Here is a 14,581-nt window from a genome sequence, read left to right on the forward strand (position 1 = left end):
CTATAGGATTGACAATCCCACCTCATCCGCACATTGTGCGACGGGGGGTGCATAAATTACTTTTTGGTAACTATATTGGTCTGGTTGGCGATAAGACCAGACCATGCGGGGCATGGAAACTATGTCAGCAGGCTTTAGTAGTGGCCCTTTACTATATGTATATCTTAAGCATGCAATGCGTAATATCATAAGCAATGGAGCTATGGACGGGATAAACCCACTTTTGTACGACCATTGATTTCGTTCCAACACCGGTAAAATTGTTATTTATCAAAACCCGTAAACTCACCAACTATGATGTTAGTTGACCGTTTCTCACATGCTTTTCATGCGGTCAAAAGTAAGAGTCGTCATGGTGCTTGCATGTGTGTGGAATCTTATTTCATCAAAAGCTTGGACTCTCGTTGGACTTAAAATTTTGAATTTTCTTTATTTGTTTTGTAATTGATCGATGAATTATGTAAATCGTACCATGTAACTTTTGTACTGTGATCTATGGTGTATGTTTTTCTTTTGTCCTGTGCCATGCATACTTGCTCTGTAACATCCTGTAGAATCCGCTGCGGCGGGGTGTGACAGCGGATTCTACGGGATGTTACAATCATTGAACTCTTGAGTAAATTATATATATATATATATATATATATATCTTTCTCTCAAGTATGTATACTTATCTTCATTTCTAAAACTTAAAATTATCACTGAATCTTTCCATATTCGGTGGTCAAACGTTTTAAAAGAATTGTTTCAGTGTATCTTTCTATCATTGAACCTTTTAAGTAAATATATCTCTAAGGTATATCTACTAGTATTTTTTTAAAACAAAACCATCACTGACTCTTATTTTACTCAGTGATCAAAATATTTTTAAAAGAGAAATTCCTCAGTGATTATCTCTATCACTGAAATTAAACTTATATCTTATTTCTAAAGATATATTCTTTTCTTAAAACTATCACTAAATTTTTCTTATTTAGTGATCCCTTTGTTTTAAAAGACTTAAAAAAATTTCACCGAATTCTTTTCTTATCCAGTAATTTTTTTAAAAGAAAATGATAATGAACGGTCATATTCCTTATGATGTCATTATTCTTTTTATTTGAATGGATTTTGAGATGCGTGCGTCCCTTTGACACATGCGGACCATTAATATTCCATCCAATCAAGGATGAGGACGTGCAACGCCTTTCATTATTTGCACATCTTTTCAAGAGTCGTTTTTCCCTCTCTCCTCTTTCTCTTTCATCGTACCTATAAACACATGAGATATCCTCTCATATTTTTTTACGCTTACAGAATCTCTCAAAGAACTTTTGCTCTCGAGAACTTCTGTAAGCAAGAACCGTCAAGAACTTCAAACCTTCAACCGTTTCAACCTTCTTTCCAATCAAAAGGTTAATAAATTTCTTAATATTTGAACTGTTCTTCTCCTTCTAAGAAACTTTGTTTGACCATTTAAGAACTTCTTCTCATAAATACGAACAAACAAATTAATGAATCATTCTAATACTTGATCTGAATCTATGTTTTAGAACACTAAACTACTTGAAAAACCCTAATATCATTCTGGATTTTTCAAAAGAAGTTTTTCTTTCAAAACTTAAACAAAGAGTACCCTTCTAACAAACTCTTGTATATTCTTCTGTTTTATCATTCTTATAAAACAGAATTGGTAGCCAAGAATGTTAACCTTTCCATTGACGAAGTGTCATTCAAACCAAACAATCATGTTGGACTCTCGGACATTCCTGCCAACAAACCCTACTTTATGGATGCGGCCAACTTCTTAAAGAACTCTATGATTGGCCACGCTCTATCTTTTGAACCAGTAATGGTCAAAGAATTCCTTTAACAGTTCTGATTCACTGCTGAAGTGAAATAAGAAAGTGATAAATCTAGAAACCAGGTGGAGAAAATCTCCTTCACCTTCAACAAGATGACCATCAGCTTTGGCATCCCTACTTTGAGGACTGCTCTCCACCTACCTAAGACTACTCCATAAGCCAGTGAACCCTCCACTGAATATTTCATCAACTGTCTTGATGATATTGGCTACAATTGGCCATCAAAGAAGGACCCCAACGAGTCTCTCAAGTCGTTGTCCAAGATTGAGAAGAACCGCATGTCCGTGGTATGGCTATACTTGTTCTCCCATTTCATCCAATGCATGGGAGGCAAGACAGGTCGCCAGGACCAGGCCCCGCGTATGGCTCTCAACATTGGCGTCTCGGTCATACGCCAACTGAAGGTCAACTTTGTAGAGTTGATTTTGGAAGACCTGGTGCTAAAGCTGAACAAGTGCCAACACGAGAAGGTGGTACCATACACCAGGTTCTTGTGCATGATGTTTGACAAAATATTTGGCAACAAGTACCCCACAGAAGTTAACATGCCCATCTGTAGGCTTGGGTCTCGAATCTTGGACCACAAGTCTAAACCTGCAGATGTTGACTTTTTTGATCCCATGCTCGTAATCGCCAACTGTATGTCTTCCTTACCTTCGACTTCTACCCCGGTGGCCATGGCTGAGGCAAATTCCCCTCAGTCTATCCCAACCACCACATCCATATTCTTTAAGAGGACCTCCTCTTAAGACAATATTGGTCCTTCATTGAGGGCCAAGAAAACTAAAAAGAGGTCAGCCAAGTCGCTGACTGTTACATCTCAACAGGCTTCAGTCATTGAAACAAGCCTTATCCCCGAGGCACAGTAAATTCTGGTGATGAGGATAGTGAAGAGGAAGAAGATGATGACAATGAAGACCTTCATCTACCTGACACTGGATGCGACCTTTGTGATGATGATGATGAAGATGACGACGATGACGAGACTTCACCATACAATATCATACGAGACTAGCACCCGTGCAGAAGGGCATCTCTCCTATGGAATCTTCATCCAAGGGGAGAAATCAAAAGGGAACCATCACACCTCAAGCAAAAACAAAGGTGTGGCTGAAGAGGGTAACCTATCTATTCTCTTAAAAAAGATAGACCCTACAAAGATCGCCCAGAGCTCCAGGTTTGTCCCTTTCACATATGAATTTGAAGCCTCCCTTCTCCTTAATTCTTCTTTGATCCCTATTGGTCCTCCAGATGAAAATATTCCTAAAATTCCAACATCTGAACTCTTGCAGACCAAAGGATGACTCAACCGAGGAGTCAACTCGACCAAACCAGAGTAAAAATTCCTCTTCGTACCTCTGGTTGTAGTGAGTTTGATTTTCTCACAAAAGTTGAACGTGAGGAAGCCCTCAAGGCCGAAGAAGAGCTCCGCGTACAAGACAATAGATGGAAGACAACTTGAAGCTGGTGAAGTGTCTTGCAGTCAAAGCTTTGGCCAAGGGGAAGCTGAAGAAGAAAGAGGCGGTCAAGGCCCAGGCCCAACTACTCTCTCAAGCTGAACGAGAACACTAGAGAGCACTGACGCTGAAGGACCGCTATCAAAGACAGAGTAAAGAGCATATAAAGAAAAGAATAAGTCCCCATCGGATTTCAAACGTCACTATCAATGGACGAATGAAAGATGGTGGAATGCTCGTCTCAATGGTCATCCCAGAGACAACCTTGAGGCTGTCACCGAGTATCCTTTGTATCTCAAGCAGTATGGCTATGAAGAATGGTTAGAGATTCGCCAAACCATCTAGCGCTCAAAGTCCAGGCACCGACCAATGATCGAAGACATCCTGAATGATCTTATCAAGAAGGTGTCAAAGTTCATAGTTGTTCCTCCAGTGCCTGAGTTGTTGCCTAAAAGAAGAAGGAACATTTCAGATCCTAATGATGGACCTACTCATAGGAACGGACATGAAACTAAGTTCTCCTTAGAGGAAATCCTAAAAGATCAAAAGAATCCAGATATCTCTAAGCTGAATCTAACTCTACCAGCGAAGGGTCCTTACGTACCTAAAACTATGCATTATAAACTTGGTTATGGATTAGTACTCATTGACTATGACGATGAGCACAACTTCCAGCGAGTATTTGAGTTCAGTCTCTATCTAATAGACCACCTTGAATATCTTAGAACTTGGTTGGACAATGACCTACCTGGTGAGACAAGGGATCGCAGGATCAGAAATGAGTATCTACGTCGAAAGAAGCTTGGAGAAGAATACCAGGGTACATCAACTTCAGCAGCTTAGATTAGTTTAACTTTCTATCTTGTAATATTGTTTTCCTTTCATTTCTTTCAGTGTACAATCTATATATAATAGGTCTAGCAATCACTGATGTAACACTTGAAAATTTTCCTATGAATAATATGAAGTCTTCTTTAGTGTCACTAAAAAATATTTCTGAAAAGAGTAATATGAACAAGTATCTATGAGTTCCAACTTACTCTTCCATTCACTTACAACTTTCAGTCAATGAATACGCTTTCAGTTTCAGTTATCATGCTTGTATTTGTTTCTCTTGAACTGTAATCCTTTACAACTTAAGTAAATTTTATAAGAAAAATGTATCACTGAAAAAAATCCCAAAATAGTTAAAAGGGACTTGTATTTTACTTGTACCTTTTTCCTTACTATTATAACTTAGGCAATTTTCTTTCTGTTGTTTTGTCATCATCAAATAGGGGTAGATCATCTCTCTTATTGATTTGATGATTATCTCCTTTTATCTTACGAAGTATAGTATTTATGTTCAGTTTCAGCGATCTTCACTGAGTTTGTTCAGTGATTGCTGAACATGTATTATAACTCTTTCGGAGACTGCTATACTTCAAGAAAACAAAACTCACACCACAGGTTCTTCAGCGATGTCGAAGACAAAAGCTGAAGAGTATAAAACAATAAGTTCGTGATCTAAAGCGGCATTCAATAATTACAAGCTCGTCTACACATGTGTGAAGTCTGCTCAACTTTCAGCGAGACCTTTCAGTGTCATTCCAAATTCACCGATCAAAGGAAACTTACCAAACACGATTGTTTTTGTCTTATTCTCCCTCACACAATGGACAAACTCACACATTTTCTAGAGTATAGTACAGTACAGAGCCACACCGTTGACTCTATAGTGCTTATCTACTTTATGAAAATAGGACTGTTTATATACAGCCAAAAGGACTGTTTACTGTAGCAAATGACAAACTTTTCTCCAAAAGCTTGACACGTGTTTTGTACCTTTTGAATTGCATTTAATGCAATGAATATAAATAGTTGAGTGCTCTCCTCTCAGTTATCATCCTTCCACTACTAACTTACATAAGAAGTTACTTCTCTCTACTCTCATCCTAAGAGAAAGAACCACTTAGAACAAGTGAAGAGCACTTGCATTCTTATATTTATTTCTTATAGCAAATCTTTTCTCTTTGTTGTTTGTAATTGTGTTGGTTTTTTTTATCAATATATACTTTTTAAAAGTGAAAGTTTTTATGTTTGTATTCATCCCCCATCTTCTACAAACTGATTACCTATAATTCTTGTAGATCCTGCTGGAACCAACACCTCCCTAACTTCTACAACAAATACATAATTCTTTGTTTTTATACATATAAAATTAATAAATGAAAATTTGTTTTGGTTTTCTACAAACATTTTCTGTGTTAGTCATTACCATTCCAAGACCATCAAGATGTATTATCCGCTCCGTTTTCATCCCTAAGGGAGGCTTTATGACCCAATTTCTTCCTGATTTTTGTTAATTTGTTGGGTGACCCGGTTATGTATATACGTCCGATCAATTGAACCATAACAGTTGTACTTCATGTCCCCGTTCTAGTTGTGGGATCGGTTGCAAAAACTGGACCAACTGTTTGTCTCTACTAGGCGGTAGAGATGGCTAAACTAGGACCGATATGGCCCGGCTATGACCCAACTGTTCAAGACCAGTTATAAATTTTATTGAATTCTAAGCCCCAGTCCAGAATCAGTAATGCATAGGCCCATTTTTTCAAAGAAACATTTAAGTTTTTATAAATCGTAATACAAATTTTTAGTACTTTTACAAGATTTTATCCACTTAAATGTATTGCAACTATTACATTTCAAAAATCGTAAGTATAAAAACACATACAATATTTTTATGTAAAAAATATTTAAAAATATATTTTTAAAAGTCATGTCGAGCCTGAGACCAGATTTCGTACCGACCCAATGAGGTCGGGAACGAGACCTAGATTGGTCCTAGAAACTTTAGTCATGAGCGAGACCTAATTTTAAAGGGTTCGATTTAAGATCAGGACTGATTTAGAACTAGCCTAGCTCGGACAAGATATTTTTTTTTTTACCATTTCCACTAAAGGACAAGGGGTCAATATTTTTGGTCATCGGTAGAGAAGGCCAAATGGGCCCAGCCTGGCCCGAAAACAATGGATGACCGAGACTGACTTGAGACCGCCCGGCCCGGAACCGATTGGAACCGGGACCAGCTCAACGGTCTTTAACCAATTATGATATTCCACCGAAAACAAGGCCCGACTCAGGACCGGTTATGGGACCGACCCAATTTTTATTTAAAATTTATTTATACATTATATTTGATTGTATTTGATTTAGCACCAAAATGTATTTTTAGTTTATTTGATTGACCAATTTGTAATGAAAACGTATTTGTTAGTGTATTGATAGACCAAATTCTTCAAAAAATATTTTTTATATGTTAAAAATTAATTTCAAAAAAAAAAACTATTAAGTGTAACCGATTTGAACCGACTCGGGACCGGTTTTCATAACCAGGCCCCATAGACTTTAACTGGAACTTCGTATTTGAGTCGGGAAGGTATGACGAATTTAGGTAGGACCGGGCCTGGACCTATTCTTGGCCACTTCTAGACTCGCAGCCGGTGCTTGATTTGTGCTAAAGCCCATCCCATTTGGGCTCCGGGTGAACTCATTCTTCCCTCTTTTATGAAATCTCTAGACCTTTTTATCCACACATTGTTCCCGACATCAAACAAACGCACACGAGAAAACGAGATTCAAATCAGGAACTTGACCATCACGAACCAAGGATCTTCCATCATATAATATCTCCATCAATCGAACTCTCCCCGAATCGTTTCAATTTCAAGATTCTTCAATCGACTCTTCACGTGTAGTTCTTGATTTTTGTTGTTTTTGATTTGTGTATTTGTAATCAACGATAGTTAGGGTTAGGGTTTTCGGATTTGTTTTTCTTTTTGTGAAGATTGGTATGAAGTTAGTAGTTAAACTTTGTAATAATCTAATTGTAAGAAGGGAACTATTTCTTTATCGTTTTATGTTTTTGTTTTGATTTAATTTTGATTTGGCGGTGTATAACAATGGAGATGGACAGCACTTCTCGTGGTAGACCATTCGATAGATCGTCGAGAGATCCTGCTACACTGAAAAAACCTCGATTACTAACTGAAGAAACACCGTTTCTTCGCGGCAGTAGTAATGTTCCTAACGGTGGTGGTAGGCCCCTTGTTCAAAGGCAGCCGGTGTTTGGGTTCCGGTCGACAGCGGAGAGAGATAGAGACTCAGAAGGCAATGATTCAATAAGGAGTGGAGGAGGTTATCAGCCCCAATCGCTAACGCAATCACAGCTGCAACAGCAGCAGCATCATGAGCTTGTGAGTCAGTATAGGACAGCACTGGCGGAGCTGACTTTCAATTCAAAACCTATTATTACTAACCTGACTATCATTGCGGGAGAGAACGTGCAGGCTGCAAAAGCCATAGCCGCTACAATCTGCACTAATATTCTTGAGGTGATGATTTTGGTTTCCATAATAGAATAAGAAAAGGAATAGTCTCTAGAATTATGGTTAGTGTTATACGTTGATTTTATTTAGTTCACCATATTAAAGTGTTGAATTGTAATTGGGAGTTGTGATTAATGGATATATGGATTCCAAACTAACATTGTACTTTCGTGAATATATGCGACACCATGAATCCAGCACCAGTGCAACAATCGCAGACCGTGTGAATGAAAAAGTTCTCTTTTTAATGTTGTTGTGATGTGAATTTTGACCCTTATGTGATTCTTTAACCTGCAACTTAATACCAACTATAACAAGCCTTGTGGGAGGTGCTAATGTTATATTGAATATGGAACAATTGTTGGGCTACTAATTGAACTTCAAATCATGCTTCAGCTTCATTTCTTTATGGAGGGAGTCTTTAAGCATTTGCATTGCTGTAAATTAGCTTGAGGTAATATAAAATGCCAGTTTTGCAAAGATTATAGAATGTGCTTGATGATGGTGATAGTTGAAAGGGGTTGGGATATAGAGAAGAAGTGAGGTGATGGCCTTTTTGTGTTGGTTATAGCTTGTGGAAATGGAGGTTTTGGATGGCGTACTGCGTTACTATTATGTATTATGGCTACCGTACTGTCTTAAGTTTGAAATGCGATTACTTGTCATTCTTCATGATATATCTCTTGCTTATGTTTACTGTCCAGAAAATGCCTATATTAGCTTCGTGAAGAGCTTCTTTTGATTGAAACTGTTTCTGACTTTGAAATTTGTTTTTAGGTTCCCCGTGATCAAAAGTTGCCATCATTATACCTTCTTGACAGTATTGTGAAGAATATTGGGAGAGATTACATCAAATACTTTGCTGCCAGACTACCTGAGGTTAGATCTTTAGTCACCCGAAGTGCCTTTTAACTATGTTTCTCTCATATTTTTAGCCATTTTATTTGTCTTCCACATGAAAAATACCATGAAGATTAGGGAAATAAAGAAGAGCATTTTCCTATTTTTTTTTAAATTTTGTACTTCTTTGATGTATACTTTTGGCTCTATAAATGAAACATCAAAAACATTCTCTTTTAGTTGTTAATCCACTTGAACGAGTGCTTCATGGTGAACCAGTAACTTGCCATCAACATGATCTCTGACCATGTATTCTGTGTTCAAATTCGTTGTTAGTCCTATGGATATTAATCATCACTGGTTAGTTGCTCCCTTGGGTGCGTCTTTTAGGTTTTCTGCAAGGCATATAGACAGGTTGATTCTGCAGTACATCCTGGTATGCGGCATCTTTTTGGGACTTGGAAAGGAGTATTCCCTCTTCAGTCACTTCAATTTATAGAGAAAGAACTTGGCTTCCAATCAGCTACAAATGGATCTTCTTCAGGGTTGGCAGCATCTAGATCCGAGCCACAGCCTCAACGCCCTGKTCGCAGTATTCATGTAAATCCGAAGTATTTGGAGGCGAGACAGAGACTGCAACAGTCAAGTACGGTAAGGGGATATTTAAAAAATGTAATGTTTTATCAGTTGCACCGGAACCTTCTTACAAATTGAAAAGGTTTATAATATTTTGATCAACTGATGGATTGCTGCAACAAATATATGTTTCTAGTTACTTGAGATTCTTTGTGGGTTCATAAAGCAAGGAAGGGCAGGGTTACATATTCAATTTACACATTTCATGTGCGTCTTTGGATTTTATTTTCTCCTCAAAGTTAGACTAGTCTCTTTTGACTCTAATGCCCTAAAATTTCCATCACTCAAATGATAAGGAGTAATAAGAAACCAGTGATATATGTAAGGCTATAGGCACAAGCGAAATCCTATTGAATTACATTTTCTCTTCAACCAGACTCTGGGAATTAAATGATGTGATGCTGGTTAGACTTCAGGAAAAATATATCTTATGTTTCAGAATATTGTTATATATGCTTAACACTTGACCAATTCAACGCGTCAACTCACAACTGTGGCTTGCAAACAGCTTTTTTACTTGAGACTTAAATTAAGAGGGATATATCTTAGATTTTCCGTGTGAGCGGACCAGCTTGGTGAATGGTAGCATCCAACACTACTGCCTTGTGTCTGCTTTTTTTTTCCTGAGCTCCTAGATAATTGATTATGTGCTTATGCTTGAATAAAGAGATTTACAAGTTTTTAGTAGTAACTGTTGAAAAGCATGGATCATTTTATGAGCACTTGCTAGCATGAGCGCACCTACACCTGTCATATAACATCCAGGTTCTGTGGTTGATATTTTTTTGTCTTCATTTTTGAACTATGTGATGAAGGCAAAAGGTCCAACTAGTGACACAAACCTAATGAACTCACCTGAGGATACCGAGAGACAAGACAGAATAACAGCCAATATTAGTTCTGTGAGGCCACGTGCAGATCCTCGGCTTAAGGTAAATGTATAGTAGTTTGTATTTTGAATTTCATAATTTAGCCCATTACATTTGTGACAATTACTTAACAGAATGTTAAATTTTGCAGAACATTCAGCAGGCGCAAAGAGATGTGGAGAGCACTTGTTTACGTGAGAATGATGGTGCACCATATAGTGATTTTGATTATTGTTCTGATGTGTTGATTCCTTCAGAGGCTAGTTTTGGAAAATCGAGTGAAATAGTTGCTGAGCAGGGATTTGACAATTCTTGGTATGGAGCTGGCAGCAATACTACAGAGACTATATCTGGCCAGAGAAACGGTTTTGATGTAAAGCATGGATTCCCCAATTTGTCAGCCTCTAGAACTGCAAATGCAGATGTCAAATTGCAGCCTATGAATAACATTGCAAGCAAAAGAGGCGGTGAGGCAAATAGAAGCTGGAAGAACTCGGAGGAAGAGGAGTACATGTGGGATGACATGAACTCACGATTGGCGATTCCGGGCAAATCTGGTAGTAGCTCCAAGAGAGACCCTCGTGCACATCCCATGAATGAAAAGTTGGTAAGTGTTAAGAAAACAGACTCCCATCTGAAACTTGGTAAATTTCATATGAGAAGTTGCAACTTGCTGGATGAATATACATACAAGTTGGGCACTCCTAAACATAGCAGTTTATGAAAAAATTCAGTGGGCCCTTGTCCGTTTATGATTGCAAAAAGTAATCCCGTTTCACATGTGCATGTGTTTTTAGTTTTTGATTTTAGTGGTGTGTGCACTTGAACAAGGCATATGATATGGATCATGCAACTTGGTTTTTCATCCTTCTGTAATTATTTCTCCCAGGATCATATCAGTGCATAAGATTCTTGGCTAAGTTCATTGCTCAAGTACCTCCCTTAATGTTTTATCATTTATCCTCTTATCGTGGCGTGCAGGACATCAATTGCAGTTATCTTTAAGACTCTGGAGCATGTTAGAAGTTCATTGTTCTGTTTATTTGCATGTAAAACTAGTTGCAACTTCTGACTGAGGATCTTCATTTTTTTTACCTTGCAGGGTTTTGAGAATCGCCTCCAGAAACCACAAGGGATACAAAATATTGGTTTAAGGGTTGATAGAGAAGCTTCATCTGATTCACTATCTGCAAACCAGAAAGATGGAGCAGTTTTTAGACAGCCAGTGCAATCATTAAGCTCTCTTAGAAATTTACTAGATCATGAAGAAGTTCATTCTACCTCTTTCGGTGGGGTATCTACATCTGTTAACTCTCTCTCCAAGACCTCTTTGCAGCCACAGATGGGCGCCTCTCACGTTGGAACCCAGCCACTTGGATTTCCTCCAAATGCAATAACAGGCCAACGACATACTCTTGCAGCTGCATCACCATCAGGACAAGCACCAACACACCAGCGTCCTCCGTCACCCTCGTTCCCAACATATCATTCAAGTAAAATATTGCATAACTTGTCTGGGCGAGATCCACCAACGACTCGTCAGCTGGTTGGTGCAGATGGTAAACCTGCTCGATCTCGAGGACAAAAGAACACAGGGCTTTCTAGTCAATCTACTCAAGATTCTTTTCAAGGGATAYCTCAGATTTCCCATATGGYCAATCCTCAAAAACYGCAGATTCGGAATTTACAGACATCCTCWMATCARTTGCCATTACATTCAAAAAARCATGCTCCTCTCCATCCAGGAACYRTATCCGAACCTTCTCAATCTCCARCCATMAAGATTGTTGATGCAAAYCTTTTGGATCATTCAAAATCTCCTGTTGCARATATCCMTGGACCTTCAACTACTGAAAACTTGTTAGCYGCTGTTAGCAGCATATTTGGCAACAAGTCTGTTGCTGGTAGTATTTTGCAGATGAATTCCCAAACTGAATCTAATTCAGGGCCTCCGCTACCGAGCRGTCCTCCCCCAACTCAATTTACATCCTCAGGCCCTAGTGTCATGTCATCTCACCCAAGTCCATCTTCGCGTGACAGCATATTGCCTCTGCCACCTGGTCCTCCCTCTCTTGTTGGTAGTACATCAACGCAGACTTCAAGCATGGCAACCGCTGTATCAAATCCTGTCTCGAATCTTCTGAGTACGCTGGTTGCAAAGGGCTTAATTTATGCGTCAAAAGCTGACACTCCTGACGCAAGTCCGACAAGGAGCCAGAGCCCTAAAATTGATACCCCACCATCACACACAGTTCCTGCAGTAGTTTCCTCAGTGCTATCCACTTCATCTATAAACAATGAATCATCTCTCTCTAATGTGAAGAGTACTCAATCCACCACAGTAGATATAAAAAGTCTAATTGGTTTTGAGTTCAAGCCTGATGTTATTCGGAGGTCACATCCTGCCGTGATCAGTGAACTCATTGATCTTCCACATCAATGCCACATATGTGGCCTAAGGTTTAAACTTCAAGAACGTTTCGAGAGACACCTTGAGTGGCATACACTGAAAAATCCTGAATTCAACACTCCAAATAAAGTGTCAAGGAGATGGTTCAGAAATTCGTATGATTGGGGTACAGAGAAGCCTGAACTTCAGTCTAGTGATCATAACATATTGCCTGTGGATTCTTTGGAGGCAGCAGTGGAAATTGACGGTGAGCAGATGGTCGCTGCTGATGAAAGTCAATGTGTGTGCATTTTGTGTGGTGAGCTGTTTGATGACTTTTACAGTCAAGAACTGRACAAATGGATGTTTAGAAGAGCTGTGCACCTTAATATCAAAGATGGTGAAGCTGGAAATATTGGTGGTCCCATTGTGCATGCACATTGTATTTCCAAAAATTCCCTTTCTGATCTGGAGCTATCCAATGATGTCAAAAGGGTAAGTATTGTCCCTAAATTCAACATCTAATATCTGCATATCTTTCCCATTGTTCACTTATCCCACTGCTTTTTGTTAAGTGCTATTGTTTCTAAATTCCAAATCTAACCTGTATTATCTTTCCCACAGTTAACTTACATGAATGCTTTTCATAACCACTTYTAACCACCTGTAGCCCTAATGGTAGTGATGGTCACTTGGAATTTTCATGCAATTCTGCCAGTTTTTAGTTTAAACTCTGTTGACAGCTAGAAAGGGAAATGGCAATCATGCAAATATATGTTAATACTTGTTGTATCCGAGACTGAGCGATGTAACTCTCAATCCTACAAAGAAAGTTGGTTCTTGTAAAGGGTTCCCCTTGTGGTTCTTGTTTCCATGGCCTTGTGCTTGTTTGGCAACCCCTAACCCTTGCCTGAAGGTTCTTGTCCTGTCTTTAGGTTGATAAAAAAATTGTTAAACATAATTTGAGGGCAATGTGGTCGTTTTAACATTTTTGTCCTGTTGTCCAGCTTACTAAACATATTACAAACAACTTGTCTAGTCATGTTCTATGCTGTTATATCGGTCAGAATACGAAATATCGGTCAGGACCGATATTCGATATATCGGTTATATCGGTGATATATCGGTCGAAAATAGCGGTTAACATAATAATTCTTAGAATTATATATATAATATGCATTAATTAGAGTTTAAAATATAGTTTCAAAATTAAAACATCACATCATCTAAAGTGTTCAAAAACGAGCTAATATAAAAGAAAGAAGAAGACCGTTGTGGAGGCAGATCAATTTCAGATCTAATTTAAGTTACCAAGCCCAAAAAACTAGGCCCATGAAGTAACAAAAGCCCAAATATTTAAACCCTAAAAAATCGATATATCGGTCCGATATTTGCATGAAAATATCGCTAAAAATCGGGAAAATCGGAAAATATCGCCGGTAATATCGGGGACGATATTTTGACCGATATTTATGGACCGATATTTTCTCTAGGAGCGATATCCGATATATCGCCGATATATCGCGATATTAACAGCATAGGTCATGTTGTAGTCGTACCAAACAGCAGACGTACAAATGTCTTCGATCTCTTGCATTTGTCTTGTATTGTTTCAGTTGCTTTTGTATGAACCTATTTTTTTGACTTTCAGGAAGAGGGTGAGTGATGATATGATGCTTGAAAGTGGAAACGAAGATACGATCATAGAGGAAAACCAGGTTTGCTAGTGTGCTTATKTTGGTGCAAATGCTTTGCATCATCTGTTTTTCTGAAGTTTCTTTCTTTTTGGTTCAACTCTTGATAGAAAGAAAATTAATAGATCCCAGATGGTCTCCAGTACCATATTTTTTACTCCAATCATATCAGTCTTCACTTACTGCTTGTTTCTCTCTCTCCTTTTCTTTTAATTTATAATTTGGGTTTTCTGAAAGCAAAATGTGGCTCAAAATTCCAGCATTATGCAGCATAAGAATGTAATTTTATGGCCAGGTTGACCGGAGACACGGTTGTATCCATATAAAGCATTATACGTTTTTGGTTTTGGTTTTGGTTATGGATTTCTTCTTCAAAATAAAGAACAAACCTGGATGTTGTTTTAATAGGTGAACTCTTGTTTTTTTTTGATTTGCATGTGGTTGGTTTGAGTTTGTTGTATGTAAACAAATGGGTACTCTTA

The 14,581-nt window shown here is 38.3% G+C and overlaps 1 protein-coding gene across 1 annotated transcript; it reads left to right on the forward strand.

The window, feature by feature from the left end:
* The first annotated feature begins 6,866 nt into the window (after positions 1–6,866).
* LOC112504069 (polyadenylation and cleavage factor homolog 4-like) lies at positions 6,867–14,265 on the forward strand. Its single transcript, XM_025108042.1, has 7 exons — positions 6,867–7,677; positions 8,449–8,550; positions 8,902–9,162; positions 9,963–10,079; positions 10,168–10,623; positions 11,119–12,900; positions 14,057–14,265. The coding sequence occupies exons 1-7, from the start codon at positions 7,246–7,248 to the stop codon at positions 14,069–14,071; spliced, it is 3,165 nt and encodes a 1,054-aa protein (XP_024963810.1). The 5' UTR covers positions 6,867–7,245; the 3' UTR covers positions 14,072–14,265.
* The last annotated feature ends 316 nt before the right edge of the window (positions 14,266–14,581 follow it).

This window comes from Cynara cardunculus, unplaced genomic scaffold (genome assembly GCF_001531365.2).
Source record: "Cynara cardunculus var. scolymus isolate 2C unplaced genomic scaffold, CcrdV1 Un_Scaffold_4528, whole genome shotgun sequence".
Taxonomy (NCBI): Eukaryota; Viridiplantae; Streptophyta; class Magnoliopsida; order Asterales; family Asteraceae; genus Cynara; species Cynara cardunculus.